Source organism: Passer domesticus, chromosome 17 (genome assembly GCF_036417665.1).
Source record: "Passer domesticus isolate bPasDom1 chromosome 17, bPasDom1.hap1, whole genome shotgun sequence".
NCBI classification, from domain to species: Eukaryota; Metazoa; Chordata; class Aves; order Passeriformes; family Passeridae; genus Passer; species Passer domesticus.
Window position 1 is genome coordinate 9,899,486 of NC_087490.1, and position 22,111 is coordinate 9,921,596.

At 57.3% G+C, this 22,111-nt stretch overlaps 1 protein-coding gene across 2 annotated transcripts; it reads right to left on the reverse strand.

The window, feature by feature from the left end:
• Positions 1 to 412: 412 nt before the first annotated feature.
• On the reverse strand, positions 413 to 21,751 carry ACACB (acetyl-CoA carboxylase beta). Of its 2 annotated transcripts, XM_064392275.1 has the most exons (52): positions 21,306 to 21,751; positions 20,504 to 20,630; positions 19,974 to 20,112; positions 19,628 to 19,737; positions 19,384 to 19,465; positions 18,855 to 18,953; positions 18,480 to 18,589; positions 18,117 to 18,227; positions 17,749 to 17,958; positions 17,259 to 17,429; positions 16,866 to 17,027; positions 16,536 to 16,699; positions 15,875 to 16,025; positions 15,695 to 15,798; positions 15,031 to 15,112; positions 14,293 to 14,438; positions 14,065 to 14,215; positions 13,854 to 13,988; positions 13,290 to 13,436; positions 13,025 to 13,213; positions 12,600 to 12,700; positions 12,431 to 12,519; positions 12,228 to 12,352; positions 11,835 to 11,948; positions 11,639 to 11,752; positions 11,196 to 11,285; positions 10,984 to 11,102; positions 10,622 to 10,759; positions 10,117 to 10,216; positions 9,922 to 10,029; positions 9,686 to 9,742; positions 9,070 to 9,111; positions 8,786 to 9,001; positions 8,547 to 8,702; positions 8,041 to 8,244; positions 7,416 to 7,571; positions 7,031 to 7,153; positions 6,442 to 6,711; positions 6,029 to 6,126; positions 5,764 to 5,884; positions 5,491 to 5,601; positions 5,124 to 5,267; positions 4,921 to 5,041; positions 4,679 to 4,775; positions 4,416 to 4,512; positions 4,075 to 4,210; positions 3,598 to 3,775; positions 3,371 to 3,483; positions 2,706 to 2,860; positions 2,383 to 2,553; positions 1,769 to 1,905; positions 413 to 1,646 (listed from the first exon to the last, which is right to left on the reverse strand). In XM_064392275.1, the coding sequence occupies exons 1-52, from the start codon at positions 21,746 to 21,748 to the stop codon at positions 1,520 to 1,522; spliced, it is 7,161 nt and encodes a 2,386-aa protein (XP_064248345.1). In that variant the 5' UTR covers positions 21,749 to 21,751; the 3' UTR covers positions 413 to 1,519. The 2 variants fall into 2 exon arrangements, with proteins under 2 accessions (XP_064248345.1, XP_064248344.1); XM_064392274.1 differs by having other exon boundaries at positions 12,228 to 12,519.
• Between the last annotated feature and the right edge of the window lie 360 nt (positions 21,752 to 22,111).

The window sequence follows — 22,111 nt, forward strand, 5'->3', positions numbered from 1 at the left end:
TGGGGCATTCTGGATGTGCTGTGTGGTGCCTGCTCTGGTGTCATGCTGGGTTTCCCCAAGCTTCATTCCCTTTATAGACCCTATAGCCAAATTCAAGGTGGATCCTTGGCTCAAATCCTCCAGGAGAGTAAGAGTTCACAGGTATTTACTGTAAGAGTTTACAGGTATTTACTGTAAGAGTTTATAGGTATTTACTCTAAGAGTTCTTCCTCTGTGGTGTCACCCTGTTCCTGAAACCCTCTGAAATGCCTGGAAAAGCTCTGGAGTGGGAACAGGGGCTGGCAGGAGGGATGCTCAGAGCTGCCCCACCCCAAACAGGTCCTGTGCCACAGAAAAGGGGCTGCCCAGTGCCAGACACACCAGGACAATGACAGGACACAGGACAATGACAGAAGACACAGAGGTCAGGGAGTTCCCTAGGAGCTGAGCTCACTTTATTGCCTGTCAGCAGTGACACCTTCCAGCCAGGAAGTGGCTCACAAGACCCTTCCATCCCCACCCCAGGACAGGGAGACCTCCTACAGACTCTGGGGAGACCAGATCAGGAGGTGTCCAACACCTTCACCCCAGGGCAATACCAGCACTGCACTTGAGCCAGGTGTCCCACCTTCCATTGCCATCCCACCTCCTCCTGAGCCCAAGGTAAATCTGTGCTGGGGAAATGACACAGACAGAGGCACTGGAAAACTTCAAACTTCCCCTCCATGACCGAGATCATCAAAGGCTACCTGAGCAGCAGGGTGCAGGTCCCAGCAGGTGACAGCTCCCCCTGGGTCTGCTGCTTCCAGGGAGGAACCAGGTCACTGGGGCAGGAGAAGCTGGAGCCATCCTCCCTCCTCTCCATGCTCTGCAGGAGCCAGAAAAGACACGAGATGGGTGAGAGGCACAGCCAGGTCAGCCAAAGCCTGGTGGATCCTTGGACATTCCCACAGGAGCAGCTCCCAGATCAGCTCACTGAGGTCTTCCCTGGACTCATGGCCACATCTACTCTTTACCCCACAGCAAGGGGAAGGATGACAGAAATTGCTCCTCACAGTTTATAAAGCATCACTTGGAGGCTGCTTCTCATTTCCTGGTCTTGGTGCCTGGTCAGCTTGAACCCAGCCAGCTGGACACTGGCCCTGACCAGGGGTCTGTGCCTCCAGCTCTGTTCCAGTCTCATGAGACGTGTCTGACCTGGTGCTTGTTTGAAAGACCAAGGGCTGGCAACTAAAACAGGAAAATATTTTGGATTCTTTTAAAAACCAAATTCTGCACCAGGTCCAGATTCCAGGCTTGGCTCAGGACAAGTTCATCTTCTGCCAAGCTGCCCCTCTGGCAGCACCCCCAGTGCCAGAGGGAGCTCTGCATGGATGGAAAGACCATCTCCATGGCTTAAAATACTTAAAAGCACTGGTGTCCTTTATTTAGGCACATGAGCAAGAGTCCAAGGCTTCAGTTCAAGGGCTGAGGAACCAGGTGGGCAGGTGAGGTCTGGCTGTGTCATGGAGCTTCTCCTACCCCACGGTGACTGCCCAGCTCAGGAGGGGTCATCAGTGTCCACCGTGGACAGAAGATGGGCAACCTGGGCCTTCTGTGGCCCGGTGATGTGCTGAGCCATCTGCACGATGCAGTCCATGGTCAGCTCGGGGTTGGCCTGGAGCAAGCTGCAAGGCACAGGGCAGAGAGAGGTTTCCTGAGAGGCTGAAGTGAGAATTGCCTGGTCTCTACTACCTGCTACTCCCATCCCAAGGATCTCCTTCTCATCCCAGCTCCCACAGGCACTCACCTCCGGATGTGCTTGAGGATGTAGTCCCGCTTCAGGTACTTGATGTTCTCCCTGATGGCTGACTGGGTGCCATCCTCCTCCTGCATGTGCTTCTCCAGCCACTCCACCACCACCTGGTTGTTGTCCCAGAGGTAGCCCTGGAGAAAGCAGCAATGTGAGCAAGAGGGTCCTGCTGCCTGCAGAGCCAGAGGCCCCCTTCCTCCTGCAACCTCAAATCCAGGCCATGGGATTTTTCTTCCCTGTCCTGCACCTATTTGCAAAATAATTTAAAAAGCAAAAAGGTAAAACATGGTTCCTTTGCATGTCCTGCTTCCTGAGGCAGGCACAGCAACATCTGTGTCATTTGAGAGCAACCTAAATGCTAAAATCCCCCCCTTTTGCCCTGGGAAGCCCTGTCATGGTAAAAAATATTTATTTGGGGACCATTTTGCCATCACTGAGCACGAGTACCCAACTGGGGTCAGCTGATTTGAAGAGCCAGCCCCAGCCCAGGGCTGCTTCACTGCCCATCCTCACACATTGCCATCACACACTGAAACACGACTGAAACCTCTGAACGGTGGGAGATAGAGGTGATCCCTCGGGATGCCTCAGGAAGCCGGGGCTGGGGGTACCTTCTCAGCTCCTTCCGTCTCCATGAACCAGCGCCGCAGCATGGACTGGATGTGGATGTGGCTGAGCTCGCTGTTGGCCTTCAGCACCTCCCCCTTCACCACCTCCTCCAGCAGCAGCCGCCGCAGCCTCCAGTAGAGGAAGGAGCGGGCGCTCTTCCACTCCAGGATGTCCTGCGGAAAGCGGAGCACAGCCCGGGTTTGTAAGCGGCTGCTCGCTCCCAGCTCCGGCGGGATGCAGGGCAGAGGGCGGGGATGTCACAGCGAAGGGATTTTCCCCCCACCTTGGCCTGTCACCTCGGAGCCCTCCCCGGTGCCCGGCTCACCGTGATGACCCCTTTCTCCTGCATGCGGCCCGGGGTGTCGTGCAGGTCCGCGAAGCGCACGGCCACCTGGTGGTACACGGGCAGCAGCAGCTCCTCCCGCGCCTTCAGCTGCTTCTCCAGCTGCTTGCGCTGCGCCTCCGACAGCTCGGGGGACCCTGCGGGACACAGCAGGCTGAGCAGCCCCCCGGTGCTGCCACCAGGGCGTCCCCTCTGTGCTCCCACATCAGCCACCGCGCCCAGTGCCACGGCTCTTTCCTTGGCACAGACACCAGAGCCACACAAAGAGGTCACACCACACTCAGTGCCTGCTGCGTGAGAGGGGAGATGGCATTTGCAAGGACTGTGTGGGACCGTGTTGTAGCAGGCTGGAGGGACATGGGGGAAAGGAACTCCCAATCCATCAGGAACCAATTCAATGTGGCCATGGCCATCCTTCATCTCAAAGCATGGGAGAAGACCCCAGCCCCATTTAACCAATTGACACAGCCCCCAGGAGATATCAGGTGTTCTAAAGTACCAGCACATCCTCTCAGCTCCACCAGCAGAAAAGACATAGAGTTTTCCCAGGACACTAAAGGACTCCTGGTGGTTGCCACCAAAGTGCTTGAGCCTCATGTTTAACTTACCACCACCAATGTCCACAATGCCAAACTCCCTTTCCTTACCCAGCTGTTTAACAATCTCAGCATAAACTGTATCGATCCTTCTCATGGTCTTCAACAAATCCTTCTTTCTGAACTTGATCTCCACTGTTCCTCCAGGCTCCAAAATGCCTCCCCTGGAAGGGAAGTTTGGTAAAGCAAGGACTGGTGTGCAGGGGAGAATAAATCCCAGGCAGCTGACACACACAGGTATTTTGGATGATACACACAGAGGTGTTCAGGATGCTGACCTGCTCTCCTTGTCAGCGTAGAGCTCCACGTGCAGGGGGTTGATGGTGGAGTCGATGACCACCCAGGAGCCGCCGCGCAGCTCGGCGTGAGGGGGGATGTACACCAGGACAGGCTGCTTGAAGTCCCGCAGGCTGTCCACGATGAAGGCGCCGAACTTCAGCATCTGGTCGTACATGTCTGAAAGCCAAAGGGACTCAGGGGCTGCATGTCCCAATTGCCACCACCCCAGCCTCCTCCCAGCTGCCCAAAGCCACCTTCTCTTATTGGAGAGACAAAGCACCCTGCAAAACCAGCCAGCAGGAAGCCACCAACCCCTGGGACCTCTGCCCTGCGATGCCCCATGACCTCCCCAGCCCAACCCAACCTCACATCCCAGAGTGGTAGGCTGGGCCATCCCAGGACCCTGTGGGGTGGCAGGGGTGACAGAAGTTTGTCCCACCATGTTCCCATGGTGTGTGCAGCCCAAGCACAGGTACCTTTCATGCCGCTGGAGAAGCCTCTCCAGTTGGCAAAGATCATCAGTGGGAGGTGTTCCCGGTTGAAGTCCCGAATGGCCTGGGCTGTTTTAAAAGCAGAGTCTGGGAACCAGACCTGTCCAGCCTGCTGGATTATCTGGAAAAGACAGTGAGCAGCTGAGACTGTGCTAGTTCTTCCTGGCATGCCACATGAAACAGCTGGAAGAAAACAAACTGCCCCAGCACTCTTGATTTCACCTGAATTAAGGGAAATTATGCCCAATGATCATGCTGAGCTATTCCTCCTCCCTTCCCTCAAGCTCCTCTCAGATGCCAGCTGGCCCCAGCTGTACCCCACTCACCTTTGCCTCTGAGTCCAGGTTGGCAGGGTCAGCAGGTATTGTCACCTCCACAGTGCGGGTCTCCACAGCGATGACGCCCACGGGGAGACCTCCCAGCCTGTGGCAGGGCAGGCTGGGCTCAGCAAGGCCAGGTCTACTCCACCCCAGCCCCACCAGAGAGCTGCTCCCTCTCCACCATCCCAAAAGCAGTGCCACAGCCAGGGCTTGAAGATGAGGGGCCACACATGCAGGATCCCAGCTCCATCCCCTGCTCCCGGCAGTACCTCGCTCTGCCAACCACCACGGTCTGAGCCCACGGCTTCATGATCTCCATGAAGCTGCCCTGGTCGAAGAAGCCACTCTGCCAGGTCCCTTTGAGAGCTGCAGAGCACAGGAAAACGTGGAATGGCGCAAGGGCAAACACTGAAGGGTTCCTGAGCACCAACCCACAGCCAAGAGCATCTTCTGCACCTACAGGATGCATTTGGGAGCAGAGCTGCACAGGTCTTGGGCTGTTCTCACTTACTTGGATGGGGTCTCCCTGCCAGCATCCACCTGGGGTCATAGGGGACTTTGGAAGGGACAAAATCAATTTCTCTTTCAACAGGGTCACTTATGGCAGTGACAGGAACTGGGCTCTGGTTATCCTGTAAGGCAGACCCCAATGGCAGGTCAGCAGCCAGGTATGGGTGACATCCCCCACCTCCACCCTGCAGCACCCTTGGGTACCTTGGGTATGTATGAGAGCCACTGCAGGATGGTGTAGACCCCCTCAAAGTCATCTGGGACAGTGACATGGGAAACGCCGTTGTTGTGCATGATCTGCACTCCTCCCAGCTGGTTGTTGGATGTGTAAACCTCCCGTCCCAGCACCTAGACAGAGTTCCCAAGGGAAACACACGGGGCTCTGCTGACACAGGAGCTGCTCACTTGCTCTGTTTGTCAGCCCAAACCTCTGCACAGGCAAATTCCCTCTGGGCTTTGGCTGAATGTCCACCTCTGTCCAGGCTGATGTTCCATGGGACAGGGAAAGAGGCCACACAGGTAGTGGTGAGAAGGACAGTACCATGGAGGACATGCAGCCAGAGCTTGGTACCTTGTTGAGAGCTGTGACACCCGTGAGGATGATGTGGGAGTTCTCCACCTGGATGACACGCTGGCCCAGCCTCACCAGGTAGGCACCGATCCCGATGGCACGACAGGTCACCTGGGCACACACAAAGGGACACGTGGGGTCACTGGGGCTGCGGCACAGAGCTGGAGAAGGGTGCTGTGAAGGGCTTGTTGCATCCTGTTACCCCTCCCATGGTGACTTTAAGAGCCAGCAGGAGAGAGGGAAGGAGCAGAGAGGGGAAGGGCCCCACTGTACCATGCTGATGGTCACTATTTCGTCATAGGCACGGGAGGACTCCCCAGCAATGGTACCAGCAGCTCTCAGGTTTTCCACCCCAAATCCATTGTCCTTCCCAATGATGTCCAGCAGGACATACCTGCAGGGAAAGTGCAGCCGTGGTGTGGGAAGAACTCACCTGCATGATGTGCCTGGCAGGATGCTGAGGTGGGAGGTGCATCCTGGTGGGGTGGAGGGCAGAGCTTGGGGTGGCTCCGTGTGTCTCATGGGACATGGGACTCACCTGGACTCTCCACCTTCCTCCACATGCTCACAGCGCACTGAGTTCATGGTGCTGATCCTCGTGTAGTCCTGGGGAGTCAGGTACAGGTACCTGAACCCCTGCAAGGAAAGAGGAGAAGGATGAGTTGTGGAGCCCCCCACACACATGCTCATGTGGGACATGGCCCTTTCCCAAACCTATCCCAAACCATGCTGTGCAGCAGCTCAGGGACCAGAGCTGGACAGAGCAGCTGGCACCTTCACCTCCACCACCTGGGAGAAACCAAAGGAACCATCCCCATGGTGCTGAGTGCAGGTATGGCCTCAATCCCTGCTCTAACCCCACAACTCGACATCCCAGTTTAGCTCTGCTCATCCCTTCCCCAGCTAGACCCTCTTGTTTCCTGTGCTGCAGGAGGGGAGGTGCCCACACACCTTGTAGGGCTCGGCTGGGTCCACCCAGGCCACCTGGAACATGTGCTTGATCTCGTCAGCGAAGCCAATGCGGGCGCCGCTGTTGGCAGCGATGTAGATGCGGGGGATGCCCTCAGCCCGTGCCAGCTCCGAGGCCCTCAGGAACACCAGGTCCTCCTCAGGCCCAAAGGAGCCAATCTTGTGTGTGATGTCGTTGCAGATGAGCACAATGTCCCGGCCTTTGGGGTACTCAGGGGTCTTCAGCTTCATTTTGAAAGCAACCATCCCCACCTGCCTCGAAACAGCACAAGGTTACAGGGAAGAATCTCCAGAGAATCACAGAGTCACAGAATCATTTACAGAATCACAGAATTAATCAGGTTGGAAAAGACCTCCAAGATCTTTGAGGTCAATGCTTGACTGATCACCACCTTGTCAACTAGACCAGAGCACTGAGTGCCACATCCAAGAGATATAGAGGCTGAGCTGCAGGTGGCATTTAGCAACAGACAAAATTACTGAGAAGCATCTCCCAAGCTTTAAACACAGCCAAAGACACCAGCCATTCCCACCTGCTTCCTCTGCCCAATTCCGAATCATTCCCTGCTACCTCGTTCCCTCCAGGGACCCTGTTCATCTGCAAGAGGTGCCCCTGAGAGTCCAGGACCAGCTCAGTGTAGGTCAAGATGTCCTTGGGATACAGGTCCGAGGAGCCCCACAGCTTGAAGAGAGCCTGTGGAGACACAGCACATTGCTTGGAATGGTTTGGCTTGGAAGAGACCTTAAAGACCATCTAGTTTCAGGAATTCCAAGAGCTAGGAAATGGTTTAGAAATGTCTCATATAACCAAAAATGTTGGAGCTTGGGTTCTTTTTGTTTTCTCATTCGACAGCCCGAGGAGAGGGACCTTTTCCTTAGGTGGGAATATTTGGGGAGGGTGGGGGCGAAGACCAAATGCAGTAATTTAGAGCCTCTTTCTGCTCAGCCAGACTCACCTGCCTGATCATCTCTGGGAAGTCATACACGTAGGTGGTGCCCAAGGACTGTGCCTGGAACCTCTTGGCCTGAAGCAGGTCCTTGGTGACGTAGGGGGTGTTGATGAGCATCCCATGCTGCGGCCCCTGCTTGTCCCCATACGACTGGAACATGATCTGGAAAGGAGAGCAGAGCATTGGTTGCCTTCCCTGGATGTCATGGTGACTTTTTCTGGAGCTCTGCTGAGCCCTGCTTGGTCAAGGTGAATTTCCACCCATTTCTTTTTCTATTGAGGGGACTGTCACACTGATGGGGTGCCAGTACTAGAGACACACTGACACTCACCATCACTTTCAGCATTCAAAATTGCCCAGCTCCACACCAGCATCAACCCAAGGAACCCAACTGGGATGCAGCTGAGCACATTTTGAATAAAGCACCACCCCAAGGAACCCCACTGCATGCAGACAGATGGGATGAAACCAACCCAGCTGTGGGAATGCTGTTGGAAGTCTGGGGGCTCTGGGCAGAGCAGCACTGCAGGTTCACAAGGAGTTTTGCAGAAGCCCCCCCAAAACTCTTCTGGAGCTGGCACACTCAGGGAGCCATGGCTGGGTTCCTGCAGTCACCGCTGGGGTTACTCACGCTGCCGGTGCTGGGGTCCCTCACTTCCTTGTAGAGGCTGATGTCCAGGTAATATCCCGACTCGTTGGTGAGGAAGAGGCGGATGGGGATGGCGGTGGCAGTGGGCGTCAGGCGGATGTTGATCTTCACCTCGGCCTGCAGCACCCGCAGCTTCCAGAGGCGGCTGCCGTAGCGCATCACCATGGAGCGCACCGACTCCTCGATCTGCACAGGGGATGGCACACAGGAGAGCTGGTGACCCCAGGCACAACACTGAGCACACGATGCCAAGGCTGGAGCAGCCCTGTTGCATGTCCACCCCAAACAGCCATTTTGGATTTGCACTGGGTGAGCCCCTTCTGTCTCTCCATGCCTCCTGGTTGGGCCTGGTGCTGATATCCACCCTCTCCACTGGGGACAGGGAGGGATGGTGAGGGGTGGCTGCCCATCTGTTCAGTGGTCATGAGCATAGGAGATGACAGAGGAACTTTTCCAGGACAGAGGAAGCAGGACCCCAAGAAACACACCTTGGATGGGTCCATGATGACAGTGGGCACAAAGTTGAGGAAGATGTGGTTGCAGTCAGTGCGCACTATGGTGTTGTTGATGGCCACCTCCAGCTCGTCCATGGCCTCCAGGAGCAGCCGCTCACCCTCGTTCTGCAGGTACTCGAAGGAAGCCTCCTGTGATGGAGCAGGTGGCTCAGCAGGGGCCAGGCCACCCCTGCACCCTCACTGTGCCCCCGGGCGCCCCGGCACCACCATGCCTTGGTGATGAGGTCGGAGTGGCGCACGATGGCGCGGATGAAGAAGCGGTAGTCGGTGGCCTCGGTGCCCGCCTGGACCTTGGCAGCCCCCAGGTACAGGTGCATCTTGTGGTTGGCACAGGGGATGGCCATCAGGTCGAAGTTGCGCATGCGGCTCAGCTCCAGCTGGAAGGCGAGCGCCGGCTCCAGGTGCCGGTAGATCCGATCCTCTGCGAACTGCCAGGCACAGCCGTGAGCCTCCAGCTGGAAGGCACCGCGCCGGCACCGCTCCCACGGGATCTTACCTCGTCCCTGGCTCTGAACGTGAAGAACTTTGGGAATTCTCTCTGCAGCAAAAGGGAGAGAGAAGACAACGTGAATAGGCCTGGTCCACAGAGGATTGTTCTGATTCTCCATTAAAAAGAAAAATACTTGCAGGCTTTGTTCTCCCCCAAAGGGAAAAGGGCTGGGAGGAATTGATTAGATTGGATTTTAGGAAGAAATTGTTCCCTGTGAGGGAGGTGAGCCCTTGGCACAGCCTGCCCAGAGAAGCTGTGGCTGCTCCATCCCTTCAAATGTCCAAGGTCAGGTTGGAAAGGGCTTGGAAAAACCTGGGACAGTGGAGAGTTCCACCCCATGGCAGGGAGTGGAACAGGATGAACTCAAAGATCCCTTGCCATGCAAACCACTCTGGGCTTCTGCTCTGTGATGGCTTCTAAAGGCAGCTTAAAGCTATGGAGTGGTTCTGCAGGAAGCATGTTACTGGAAACATGAGCAGGATAAAGGATGACACAGGAGATTAATCACTCATTGAATTGCTCATTAATTAATTGCCAGCTCCTAAAGCACAGTGGGTCCATCCATCACTCAGTGCTGTGTCTGTAAGGTATTTATAGATGTCAGAATCTCAGCTGCACTCACCTGCTGGGCAATGAGGAATGTGATTCTCCGGAGACCACGTTCAACGAGGATATTTTTCTACACAGAAACAGAAGATGCCACCAGTTAAGAGAGCTGAAACATCTCCACCAAGGCAGCAAACAAAACCTAAACTGCAGCATTTTGGGGTGCACTACGTGGAGAGGAGGCAGTGTCTTGGGGTACAGTGTTCTGGCATGCAGGGTTTACAAAAAGAGGCTCCAGCCCCAGCGACAGACCTTGGACTGGGCAAAGGCTCTGAAGATGGGCACCAGCTTCTCATCTTCCATGTGGTCAGCTGAGCAGAGCGCGATGTTGAGGATGTGGATTGGCTCCTCACGGATGTTCTGGCAATAGAACCCCACAGTAAACCCTGGCCAGCAGCATCAGTGCTGTCCCAGCACCACCTGGGGTATCAGCAGCTTCATACCCACCTTGCTGTCCTCCTCATCATAGGTGGTGGCCTGTGCATCACTGAGGAGCCCGCTGTCCGACGGGGAGTTGGCAAAGCACGAGATCACTTCATCAAAGTTCCTGCCCAAACAGCAGGGATGGGGTCACAAGCCAGCACATTGTGCCTACCCCCTGCCTGAAGGGACAGCGCCAGGAACCCACTGTGACAGTGTGACAGGGACACAGATACCAGCACAATGGCCCCACCATCCCATGGCAAACACACAGCTCATGAAATGCAGCTCTGAGCTCTGCTGTGTTAATGTTCAGAGGGGTTTAGCCTGTGCCGTGTAAGCTTTTTCATGTCCCTACAAAGTAAGTGTCATACTGAGAATACCCAGTCTGCAGCTATGGTGGGAACTGAGCTGCCTCTAGCACTGCTCAGTTGCCCCCAGCTGTGGCTCTTCCACCCTGTTTTGCTCTCCAGTGACTGCAGTGGCACCCAAAGTGCACAAACACTGGCCAGACGTGTCCCTGCACCCCCACCTTGTGAAGTCCTCAAATCTGCGGAAGGCCACCATGACTCCCATCCTCTGGCTCGTGGGGGAGAAGCCGCTGTCCATGAAGAGCTCAGTGCTGTGCCGGGCCAGGTCAGGGTTGGAGATGCTGATAGGGACGGACACCCTGCCATGGGGAGCAAGTGTCAGCCCTGGGGGAGGCACCATGTGGGATCACACAGCTCCCACTGGGGACCTTGACCTGCAGAGGGCTCATCCTGCTCCACTGGCAACAGGACAGTGTGGTGGCACCACCCACTTTGCACAGAGAGCATGACACAAACCCCACAGCTTTGTGAAAGGAACCATGTCCAGGGGAGCAGGACAGGTGTGTGGGAGGGACCCCTGTACCTGTTGGGGTGGGAGGAGGGCAGCATGAACTGGAACTCCACGAGGCAGGTGCCATCAGAGAGCTGCTGGTGCTGCAGGCTGTGCAACTCATAGGCGATGTACCCCCGCCGCACGTACACCTGTGAGGGGACACAGGAGGTACCACCTTGCCCCTGCCACCCCTGGGCCCCCCATGCCACCCTCAGGCCCCCTCTCTGCCCCCCAGGCCTCACCTCCAGTGCTGCCATGCGCACCACCTTGTTGGTGTGGTAGAAGAACACGGGAAGCACATCAAAGATGGAGGTTTCTGACAGGATCAGTTTCTGCGGGAAGAAAGCAAAATTTAGTGCAAGGATGAAGTGAGACCTCCCTGCTCCATTTAGGGGGTACCTCAATGTGGAGCTGTGCAGGACTGGTCACTAGGCCTGGAACACTAAGCCCACCATGGGGAAACCACTAGAGCCAGACATGAGTCCACACATCTGTTCCCTGCTAAATGGAACATGGAGTAATGGATAGGGACTGGTAGCACTGGGGTGCATCCCCTCCTCTGCTCCACACAGCCACTACAGCAGGGCTTTGAATGATTTTTAGCTGTTTTTAAGACTAAACTCATTGCAGACCCCCCTCCTTGAAGCCACCCAAATTCCCTTTGGAAAAATGTGCAATTCCCAACCTTCAGGTTCTCAGGGCAGTACTCATGTCCATACATGTCGATAGCAGAGATGAAGATGGACTCAACCTGGTTGTGCCGCAGCTCGTAGGAGGGCATGTGAGAGGCAATGAGCACCTGCCAGGGGAGAGAGGAGCTGGGAGCCTGGGGGACAGGGATGGGGACAGGAATGGGATGGCACTGCATGGTGCTGGCTGACCTGCCGGGCTCTCAGTGCCACTTTGGAGTGCTCGGTCTTGCTGAGCTGTGTCAGCTCATGGAGGATGGTCGTCAGCTCATCTGTCAGCGTGGGGTCACGGCCACACAGCTGGTCCTGCAATGTCACAACCACCGTGGCTCAGCTCAGGCTCCTCACTGTGTGGGATGGCTTCATCCTGCATCCCAGTCCCATGCAGCCAAAGGGGACAAGACCCAAGGCACTAAAACGGGCTCTCTTTGACCCAAGCATAGTCACACAACACCACAGAGGGGAGATAATTAAAATAAAGCAATAATGAGTCAGGAATGGACACTTCAAGTGATGTGGAGCTGCCTTGACTCTTCCCTGCCACCAGCCCTTGCTCCTGGAGTCTCAGGCACAGGATGTACTCACAATTAACATGATCACCAGCTGGTTCTTCTTGGCCACCTGGGCATGGGAGAAGATGCTTTCCAGCACAGGGGTCATGTTGGGTTTGCATTGCTCCCGCAGGCTGATGACACACTTGTCATAGTGAGCTGTGGGACAGGGTCTGGTGAGCCCTGCAGCTCCTCCAGAGAGCCCTGCAGCTCCCCCAGAGAGCCCCGAGCCCTCACCATGCTGGAACTGTGTCTCCACTTGCAGGTAGCGCCTGAGCAGGTCCAGCACCACTGCCTTCATGTAGCCCCGGATGCCGCTGCGGTACCTGGGGAGCAAAGAGGCCATCACGCTGTGAGGAGGTGGCTGTGGGGGGACAGGGTGGGTGACAGACAGCACAGGGCTCACCTCTGTACCAGCTGCACCAGGCTCTGTGTGTTCATGAAGAAGACCTCCCGCTCAGCCTTCCTCTGCAGCGTGGCTGCGTGGGTGTCCAGCACGTTGGCGATCTGCAGGGAGAGGGGACAGGGTTCAGGGTGGCTCAGGGGCACCAGGCTGCCAGCTCCCCCTTTGCTTGCTCCACCCAGAGCTTTTCCCTTGTTTGTTTTTTTTTTTCTCCCAAAGTGAAAAATGCAAAGCGACAAATGAATATAAAAAAGAAAGGCACACATACAAGCAAATACACATATAAAACCAAGCACACAGAGAAAATATAAACCTCCACATATTTTCCTCACTCATTTCATTTGTTATACAATCTTGGCAGCGCAAATTGAGGCAGGAGCTCCCAGCTGGCTCCAGTGAAGAGGATGTGAGCCCCCTCTGCCCCTCACCTGCTGGCTGGGGAAGCGGCAGAGCACGGAGGTGATGTTGCTGGCGTACTGCGCCATCACCTTCCGGATGGACTTCTCCACAGCCAGCGGGATGCGTCCCGAAATGCTCGTCATGATCTCCTGCAGCTCCAGCAGGGGCAGGGCAGGGTCCCGCAGGGTCTTCATCAGCTGTGCCACCCATTCCTTCACCTGTGGGAGCAGAAGGTGGTGCTGCTGGATTTGTCCTCGTGGCAACTGGATGGAGCACCTGGTGCCTGGCACCCACCTTGGTCTTGAAGTAGGGCTCGGGCAGGCAGTAGCCGTTCATGACATTGGTCAGGTTGTCCAGAACGTTGCGCAGAACCTGGTGCTGCTTCTCACCAGTGATGGGGAGAGTCTGCTGGGCTGGGAGCCCCCCTGTGAATGGTTGTGCCTGGAGAGGGCACAGGGAGGTGGGCTGAACTGTTGTTGTTGAAAAGGGCAGAGCTCCCGAGAGCTGCAGCTGCCTCAAAGGAACCAGCACAACCCTTGCTTTGGGTCAGATACAGAGGAAACACCTGACATCAAGCATAGTGGATCTGCCAGTGTCTCATCATGAAAATAACATGGAAAAACTGAAGATTTTAGTGCTATAAATGAACTTTTTTAGTGCATGTGAGCTCCTGCACATCGAGGAAGCAGAGCAATCCATGTGGAACAGCGCTTGAACCCAAAGACAGCCCAAGGACATGGCATGACCTTCACTGTGATGCCACATCAGGGCAGCTCCTCCATTTTGTCCCTTAGGGAGCATTCCCAGGATGCCAACTGGGAGCTGGCAGGAGGGCATGGCAGCCCCTAGGAGACTCACAGGCTTCACTTTGGAGGGATCATCAAGCTGGAGGCGGGCGATGAGACAGCCAGACTCCAGCAGCGCTCCCGGCCGCTTGACGTAGTGCAGCTGCCCCGCCTCCTCCACCGTCAGCGTCATGATGATCTTCATCACCTGGCGAGGAAGGGACACGGTCACCGAGCCAGCAGCACCAACAATGTTGCTCCTCCAGCTCTTCTGCAAAGCTCACCTCGATCTCTGCATAAACCTTCCCCTCGTCCACGTGGCCGCCGTCCTCCACCATGTACTGCAGGAGCTTCCCCGCGCAGGGCGAGCGCAACACCGTCGGGTCCTTCTCCTTCTCGAAGGTGCACGTCTTGTTGCCGATGGTGATCCGGTACCTACGGGAGAGGGAGAGGTGTCACCAGCCAGCTGGTGGCCATCGGGGAGGGGGGACGGGGGTCCTGGCAGGGGGTACCTGTCGATCTCCTCTTTCATGTAGGTGGTGTAGCTGCAGCCGTCGTAGGAGAGCAGCAGGCCCCCGTCGTTGAGCCGGTGCACGTCGATCTCGATGTGCGTGCGGTTCATGATGACCACGTAGGTGGTCAGCGACTGGCGGGCCACCTGTGGGCAGGGGACACCCTCAGACAACGCCAAAACACACTGAACAGCCAGGCTGGGGGCTGGGGGGACGCCTCCCCATGCTCAGTGCAATGGCTGCTGCCACGGGATGGGGCTGTGATGGGAAGGCAGGAGGCACAACCTCAGGCTGCACCGAGGAGCTGTTCAACTCTGCCCAGAGCTGGTTTAACTCAACTCACAGCCCAGAGCTGGTTTAACTCACAGCCCAGAGCTGGTTTAACTCACAGCACAGCCCAGAGCTGGTTTAACTCACAGCCCACAGCTGGTGCAACACATGGCTCACCTGCCACTTTCATCGTGAGTAAGGAGTTTTGCATGAAGTCCAACTAATTTGGTTTAAAAGCAAGAAAATTAAGTCCCTTAATAAATTCAGGGCAACAGGGTGTATGAAAATGTCTGTCAGGTTAAAACGAGGTTATTAAGGCTATGAGGTTATTGACCTCATTTTTATGTTGCCCATTTTTAAAGGACAGCTTTGTATTTATTTCAGTTTTCTCCCCTGGGACAGAAGCATGTCCCTGACCCCTTGAGAAGCACTGTGGCTGGTTTGGGGGGAGCACAGCCCTGCCCTCACCTGCAGAATGTACTTCACTCCCTCGTAGAGGAGCTCCACATCGACAATGTTCAGCAGAGAGGCTGCTGGCAGCACCTGGCCCCTGAAACACAATGGAGGGATCAGGCCCCAGGGCATTCCCAGCCTCTCCAAGGGTGTGGGATGTCAGCAGTGCTCCCAGTCCTGGTGGGAGAGCACGATGGTGACCAGAGGGGACAAATGTCAGCTTTAAGTGACCCACATGAGTGCCATGCACAGCCAGAACTGTAGGGAGGCCAGGCACTGGGAAAACACTCAGATAAGGCACATGGGAGAGCCCTGGGAGTCCTCCAAGGCTGGAGGAATAACCTTGATATTCAATAACAAAAGCAAACTGCACAGCCAAGCCACTTCCCCTTGAAAGCTGTTTTTCCAGTCATGGGAAGCCTTTCCTACTGTCCAGACAAAGTGATAGCTGAGGATCCAGATACCCCTGTTCCTGCCTGTCACAGTACTACTGTCACTGAATTTGTAAAGCAAAACTGGGAGGAAGATGTCCCAGAAGAACAACACTCAGGTCTCCATTATGGCTGCCCCAGTCCTGGAATTTCTCAAGGCCAGGCTGGATGAGGCTTGGAGCAACCTGATCTGGTGAAAGGTGCCTCCCTCATGACTGAGCCCCCCCTGGGCAGCCCCCACTCCGCACCTCTCCAGCGTGTGCAGGAAGTCAGTCATGCATGTTCTGAAAGCAGCATCTGCCACGTTCAGGGCACCACACACAACCCCCAGCATCGTGTCTGGCTTCTCTGCCTGTGGGGGCAAAAACAACAGAGTTTGGGTCCTACCCCAAGGAAGGGGAGTGGTGACCCCAGGGCATCACCCCCACCTGCACTTTCTCAGCTATCAGGTGGTCCAGCCAGCCCGTGTGTATCTCGTTGTTCTGGAAGCTCTCTGTCTCCAGTAGCTTGATCAGGTACTCCACCGTGGTCCGGAAATCCCCACGGATAGACAGCTCCTTCAGAGCCACCACCATGTTCCTTTTAGGAGAAAAGCCCTTCATTAATGACTGAGAAGGTGGCACTTGGCTCCCAGCAGAAGGAACTGGGGAGCTTCAGGGCGTAGGGCAACGAGCTCCTGAGCCCCCAGCACCTTTATAATCACTGCATGGTTTGGGTTGGAAGTGACCTTAAAAATTCTCTTGTTCCACCCCCCTGCCATGGGCAGGGACACCTTCCACTAGATCAAGTTACTCCAAGCCCCATCAGCCTGTCCATGAAACTGCTGCTCAGTTCCTGATGGACACTGCTGCTCAGGGGCACTAAGCAATGCTCAGCAGATGACTTCAACATGTCCTTGAGGATCAGGTGGATGAACTGGAGCCACAGCACCACCACAATCCAAAAAATTCTGGCTTTGGCCAAACAGCCAGGTGCTTAGCACAGCAGCACCTTTCTGGTCCTGTGATAAAAACCACTTTCCCCAGCTCACACACCAACTGTGACTCTTCCCAAGGACACACGCCCTCCAACCCATCCCATCACACTCACGAGGTGGCCTCCTCCCGGTTCTCTCCCCATGAGAAGCAGTGTCCAAACTGGGAATCAGCAAATTCGTGCAGCCCCCCAGCTGCTGCCACGCTGAAGTACCCCCAGACGTTCTTGCTGCTGCGGAAGTTCAGCTCCTGCACCGTCCCTGAGCTGGGCTTGAAACCCTGAGCCACAACAGAGCAGAGATGGAGGAACCAGGATTGAGACAGGGAAGAGGAACCCCCATGGACTGCACCGATCCCATGAACATTGCCTGGCTGGGGAGGACCATGCCCAGTTCAACCCCACAGGTGGCAGAGTCCCCTTGTCCCCACCCTGACCCCAGCTCACCTCCTCGGGGTTCTCGCTGGTGATCCGGGCAGCAATGACATGGCCCCTGGGCACGGGGGGGTTGGAGGGGCTGTGGAAGCAGATGGGGGTGTCCCCCCAGGGGCTCTCCCCATACAGCACCCGGATGTCTTTTATCCTGTGCAAGGGGATGCCCATTGCAATCTGCAGGAGAGACAAAAGGCCTGAGCTGCCAGGGAGACACTGACAGAGAGTCTGAATGGAGAGCTCCCAGTGGGAAGCCAGAGCAGAAGGAAAGCTGCCACACCTCTGTCACCTGCACCCTCCATGCTGGGATATGGGGCAGCTTCCCTCTGCCAGGCTCCAGCCCAGTGCTCCTCCCTAAATGCCCAAACGGTCTCTAACACCCCTGGAGTGAGCCGTGCGGGCAGGTACCTGCAGCTGGGCAGCCGGGAGGTTCACGTCCGCCACCATCTCCGTGCACGGGTGTTCCACCTGCAGCCGCGGGTTCAGCTCCAGGAAGTGGAAGCTCCCGTCCTCCCCGTACAGATACTCCACGGTGCCTGCGCTGACGTACCCAACCATCTGGGCCAGGCGGACAGCGCACTGCGGGAGAGGGAAACCCCTGGGTCATGGAATCATGGGGTATCCTGCCTTGGAAGGGACCCGCAGGATCGGCATCCAGCTCCTGCTTGTGCAGAGGACACCCCCAAAACCCCACCGTGTGCCTGGAAGTCCAAACGCTTCCTGGACTCTGGCACACCTAGAGCTGTGATCGCTTCCCTGGGGAGGCTGTTCCTGTGCCCGACCACCCTGGACAGGGAGCCCTGCTCAGCTCAGGGGTCCCTCCCCTCCTTAAAACCCCAATAAACCCAGCCCAGTTTCCCACTAAAACCTCGTGCTGTCCCTAGATCAGGCCACCCACCTTCTCCATCATCTCGGTGACAGCGGGGGCAGCGATGGTGGCCGGTGCCTCCTCGATGATCTTCTGGTGGCGGCGCTGGATGGAGCAGTCCCGGCTGAAGAGGGAGATGGCGCTGCCGTACTCATCTGCCAGGACCTGCACCTCCAGGTGCCGCGCGTGCTGCGCCAGCTGCATCAGGAAAATGGGGGATCCGGGCGCCTCCGCCTGCACCTGCGGCGGGGGAGAGGGTCGTGCTCTGGCATCGCCCCCCGAAATTCATCCCAGGAGGGAGGCAGAGCTGCGGCACGAAGTGGGAGGTGCCCCGGGTGGGAGCAGGACCCTGCCGGGATGGGACGGGAACAGGGATGGGCGTTCCAGACACCTCTCACCTGCCGGAAACAGGCACTGAATTCCTCTGCTGCCTCCACTTTTCGGATGCCTTTGCCCCCGCCACCTTCTGCTGCCTTGATCATCAGGGGGTAGCCGATCCTCATGGCCACCTGAGAGGGTCAGGGCTGGGGTGACTGTAGTGTTTTGGACCCCAGCACACCACCCTGACAGCCCACACAATTCCAGGCATCCCTGAGCAGGATTATCCCAAGTGACATTCATTCAGTGGGACAAACTGCTGCTGGCACAGCCTTGTGTGTGTGTGGTGTGTGCTGGGAGGCCAGAAGGGCCAGGGCAGGCAGGCTCTGAGGAGGAATCATGGTGGGCAGGAGATAAGCAGCTGCCTACAGGCTCAGCTTTACCTCCAGGCCTTCCTCCACGTCCTTCACGCAGCCCTGCGCGTACGTCTCCAGGGGGATGCTGATGGCCTGCTGATGATTCTGGTCCTCCTCAGACCACTGAGCCACCAGACCTGCAGATATGGCCAGGGCTGTGGTCACCACCAGGGTGGCACAGCTGGGGTGGCATGCTGGGTGTGCCCAGGGAGCTGAGGATTCCATCATTTCCCTTGTTTCCATGCACTCCATCTCCAAAATCCCCCTGCCCAAATCAGCTGCTGCAGTGAGGTCCCCAATATGTGTGGCCAGATGGACCAAGGACCCCAATCCTGGTGCTTGTTTGGGGAGGAAGGAGAGGCAGGGAGGAGGGGAGCAGGAAGAGTGTGAGGAGGCACTCACCACTCCCACTCCATGGCAGTGTGGGGATCTCCAGGGTCTGAGCCACGATGGTGGAGGCGACTTTGTCCCCCAGTGCCCACATGGCATCACTGGGGGGACCTTTGGAAAGGGAGAGAAGGGCTAAGGGGATGCCCAACTCACCAGCCCATCCCCACATCACTGAGTCAGCCCCATCAGCCTTCTGCAAAGACTGGGGATGCAGGAACCTCCCCAGACCCACTGCCCAGCTCAGGACAAAACTCCACCCTTCTCCAAGGGGAGCTCAGGCTGGCAATCCCACAAGGTCTGCTCCTACCCAATGTTCCTCTGTGAGCACTGCATCAGCCTGAACATTACAGGGAAAACCTAAAAACAGCAGGATTGCTGGGAGTCCTGGGAATTCCTGCCCCAGGAAACCAGCCTGATGCCACTCCATGGGTTGGACATACCAGAAGCACTGAAGGGGCATTCCCAGTGCAGTGTCCCTGGCAGTGACTGTGAGTGCACACACCAGCCCAACAGCCAGCATGGAGAAGCAGTGAGACCTTACCTAGGAAAGCTATCCCATTTTTCTGCAGCAGCTCTGGCAGCTTGTGGTTCTCTGAGGCGTGTCCCCAGCCAGCCCACACCGCCTGGCACAAGGAGAAGCAGCAGTGGGATTGTTATCCCTGTGCTGGCATCTCCCACCATGCCCAGCTCCCCAGCACACAGGGACATCACCCCCTTTTGGGGTGTCCCCTCTGCCCAGGAACTGCCCTTGGCAAGGAGGTGGGAGACACACAAATGGCCACTACCTGGACTGGGATCCGTTTGGAAATGTCCACGATCAGCTCCACGTTGGCGTAGTTGTTGTTGTTTGTCCCTCCAGGGACAGGCACATAGTGATCTGCCATCTTGATGTACTCTACAAGAGAGCCCAGGGAGTGCTGGGAGCCAGATCCCTGAGTAGCACCCCTTCCCAAATCCTCCATCCCAGGGAAGTTGGAGCAGGGAAAAAATATTTACTTCTGGATTTGGCTGCGCAGGAGTGAACTGTCTGACTCCAGGCTGTGCAGAGCCCTCACGTGCCAGGCAGGAAAGGGCTGCCCCAGCTCAGCCCCAGGTTGGGAACTTCCTTTTTGGGATATTTTCAGGAATTACCTGCGTTAGCCTTGAGGTCCTCGGGGGTGACCATGACCACGAAGCGAATGGCGCGCTCGTTGCGGAACATCTCGTAGGCCCAGCGGCGGATGGAGCGCATGCACTTCACAGCAGCAATGCCATTGTTGGCAATGAGGACCTGGGGGACAGGGACAGGGCTGGCAGGGTGAACCCTGTCCTTGCTGCCTCGAGGGATGGCAGAGCAGGGGCGAGGGATGGGTGTGGAGAAAAGCAGGGAGGATGCAGCTGGTTGTACAGCCCGGCAGAGCATGAGACTCCTCAACAACATCGCCAATGTCTGGCACTGGGGAGGAGCAAGGATGGGATTTTGGCCATTGTTTGTGCAAAGCTGCTGCGTGGGGCTCCCCCTCCCAGCCCATGAGAGCGAGTGAGGCCATGGAATGAACAGCTCTGGGCTGCCATTGCTCCAAGCCTGGCAGACACAGGACATTTGGGCAGTGCTCAAAGATGTCCCTGCAAGAAGCAGTGACCCCCCAGCCAGGCACAAGCAGAGGCGTGTGGGGACAGACCTTCTCGATGACACGGTTGCCCCCAAAGCGGGTGACGAACTCGGCTGGGGAGGCAACAGAAAAATCCCGCTGCAGGTCCATCTTCCTGTGGTTCCTCTTCGCCAGGTTCGGCCCCGACATGCTGGGCCTGTGGTGGGATGTAGTGGCTGTCACTGAGCCCAGGGCCACCCAGAGAGCCCAGAGCCACTCCAGTGAGCCCTCCCCCAGCTCCAAAGCCCAGCAAAGCCTGTCCTGCAAAGGTCACCAAGCATATCTACAATGTGACTCAGGCAGGACATAAGGAAATTCCTTATTTATGGAAGGATGGAAGAGCAACAGGGATACTGCTGGCAGCACCACCTCAAACCCAGCGTGGCAAGAGCCACCATCGGGCTGTCGAGTGTCACAGCACGTCTCTGCTGCCAAAGGTTTGTTATTTTTAGCCAGAGCAGAGCAGCTGGAGGAGGCAGGCAGCAGCATTTGGCTTCCAACTTGTTTCTTCTGGATATCAGCTGTGCTCCCATGGGAGCTGCCCGGTGCAGCCAGCAGGGAGTGAGCTGCCCTACATCCAAACTAGGGATTTTGGGGGGCACACCCTGCCCTGGTTCTTGCCACTCTCCTGCAGCTGGAACAGCCAAGGACACTGGCTCTGCTCCTTCAAAGGGAGCAGGATTGGGAATGTCACCTTGGGGTTCCGAGGAGCACCAGCATGTGTGCACCCCAATTTTACCAACAGCAATGCACCCACCACAAGCACCCGCCCCCCCTAACCGGGACATCTCTTCCCCGCCGTGCTCCGGCCATCGGGGCTTGCCATCCCTACCTGATGCCAGTGCTGGACTCCAGAAGGGCGCTCACGGTGGGGGGCTCGGGGACGGTGCCCGCCACCCCGGCCAGGCTGCTGCGCCGCCGGCCCACCCTGAAGGCCGTGGCCATCAGCTCATCATCGGAGGAGTTGTCGTCGAAGGAGCCCAGCACGAACTTGGCGAGGGCCGGGCGGCGCAGCGCCGCGGGGTTGTACACGGCGAGCTGCTCCTGCTCCGCGCCCGCCCGCCCGGCCCGCGGCGGCGGCTGCCGGCCCGGGGGGCTCTGCCGGCCCGGGGGGCTCTGCCGGCCCGCGGGGCTCGGCCGCACCGGGGGCCCGGCTGCGGGGGGCGGCCCCGCGGGGCTCTCCTCCGGCTCCTTCTCCTGCTCGCACCGCGAGCTGGACATTTTAGCCCAAACGAGCAGCAGCACAGCGAGCAGGAGCAGCGCAGCCGGCAGCATTCACGGGCCCTGGGGGACACGGAGCACCCACCCCGGTCACGGCTGTGCCGCTGAAAGCACGGCCCCGTCCCCAGAGCTGCAGCACCGCAGTGCCCGGGGCCGGCCGCCCTCAGCCGGAGCTGTTTTCGCTGCTCCGTGAGGAGCCCGGCGGGGGTGACACGGCCTCGCCTGCCCGGCCCTCACAGCACCCTCAGGATGGCGGCCCTCACACCGCGGGGGGTTCAACGGGGACCCCCGAACCGCGGCAAGTGCGGTCGATTGTCCCCGACAGAGATGGGCGTGAGGGGAAAGCGGCACGGCCTCCTCGGCCCCTCACCTTCAGATCAGCCCCTCACTGTCCCCTCAGCCCCTGACCCTCCCCTC

Coding starts and splice junctions, on each gene's coding strand:
- ACACB (XM_064392274.1), bottom strand. CDS start 21,748: ATGCTGCCGGCTGCGCTGCTCCTGCTCGCTGTGCTGCTGCTCGTTTGG. Junction 19,738..19,973: donor GGACCTCAAGGCTAACGCAG/GTAATTCCTGAA, acceptor GCTCTCTTGTAG/AGTACATCAAGATGGCAGAT. Junction 7,154..7,415: donor TCCCAGAGATGATCAGGCAG/GTGAGTCTGGCT, acceptor GTGTCTCCACAG/GCTCTCTTCAAGCTGTGGGG.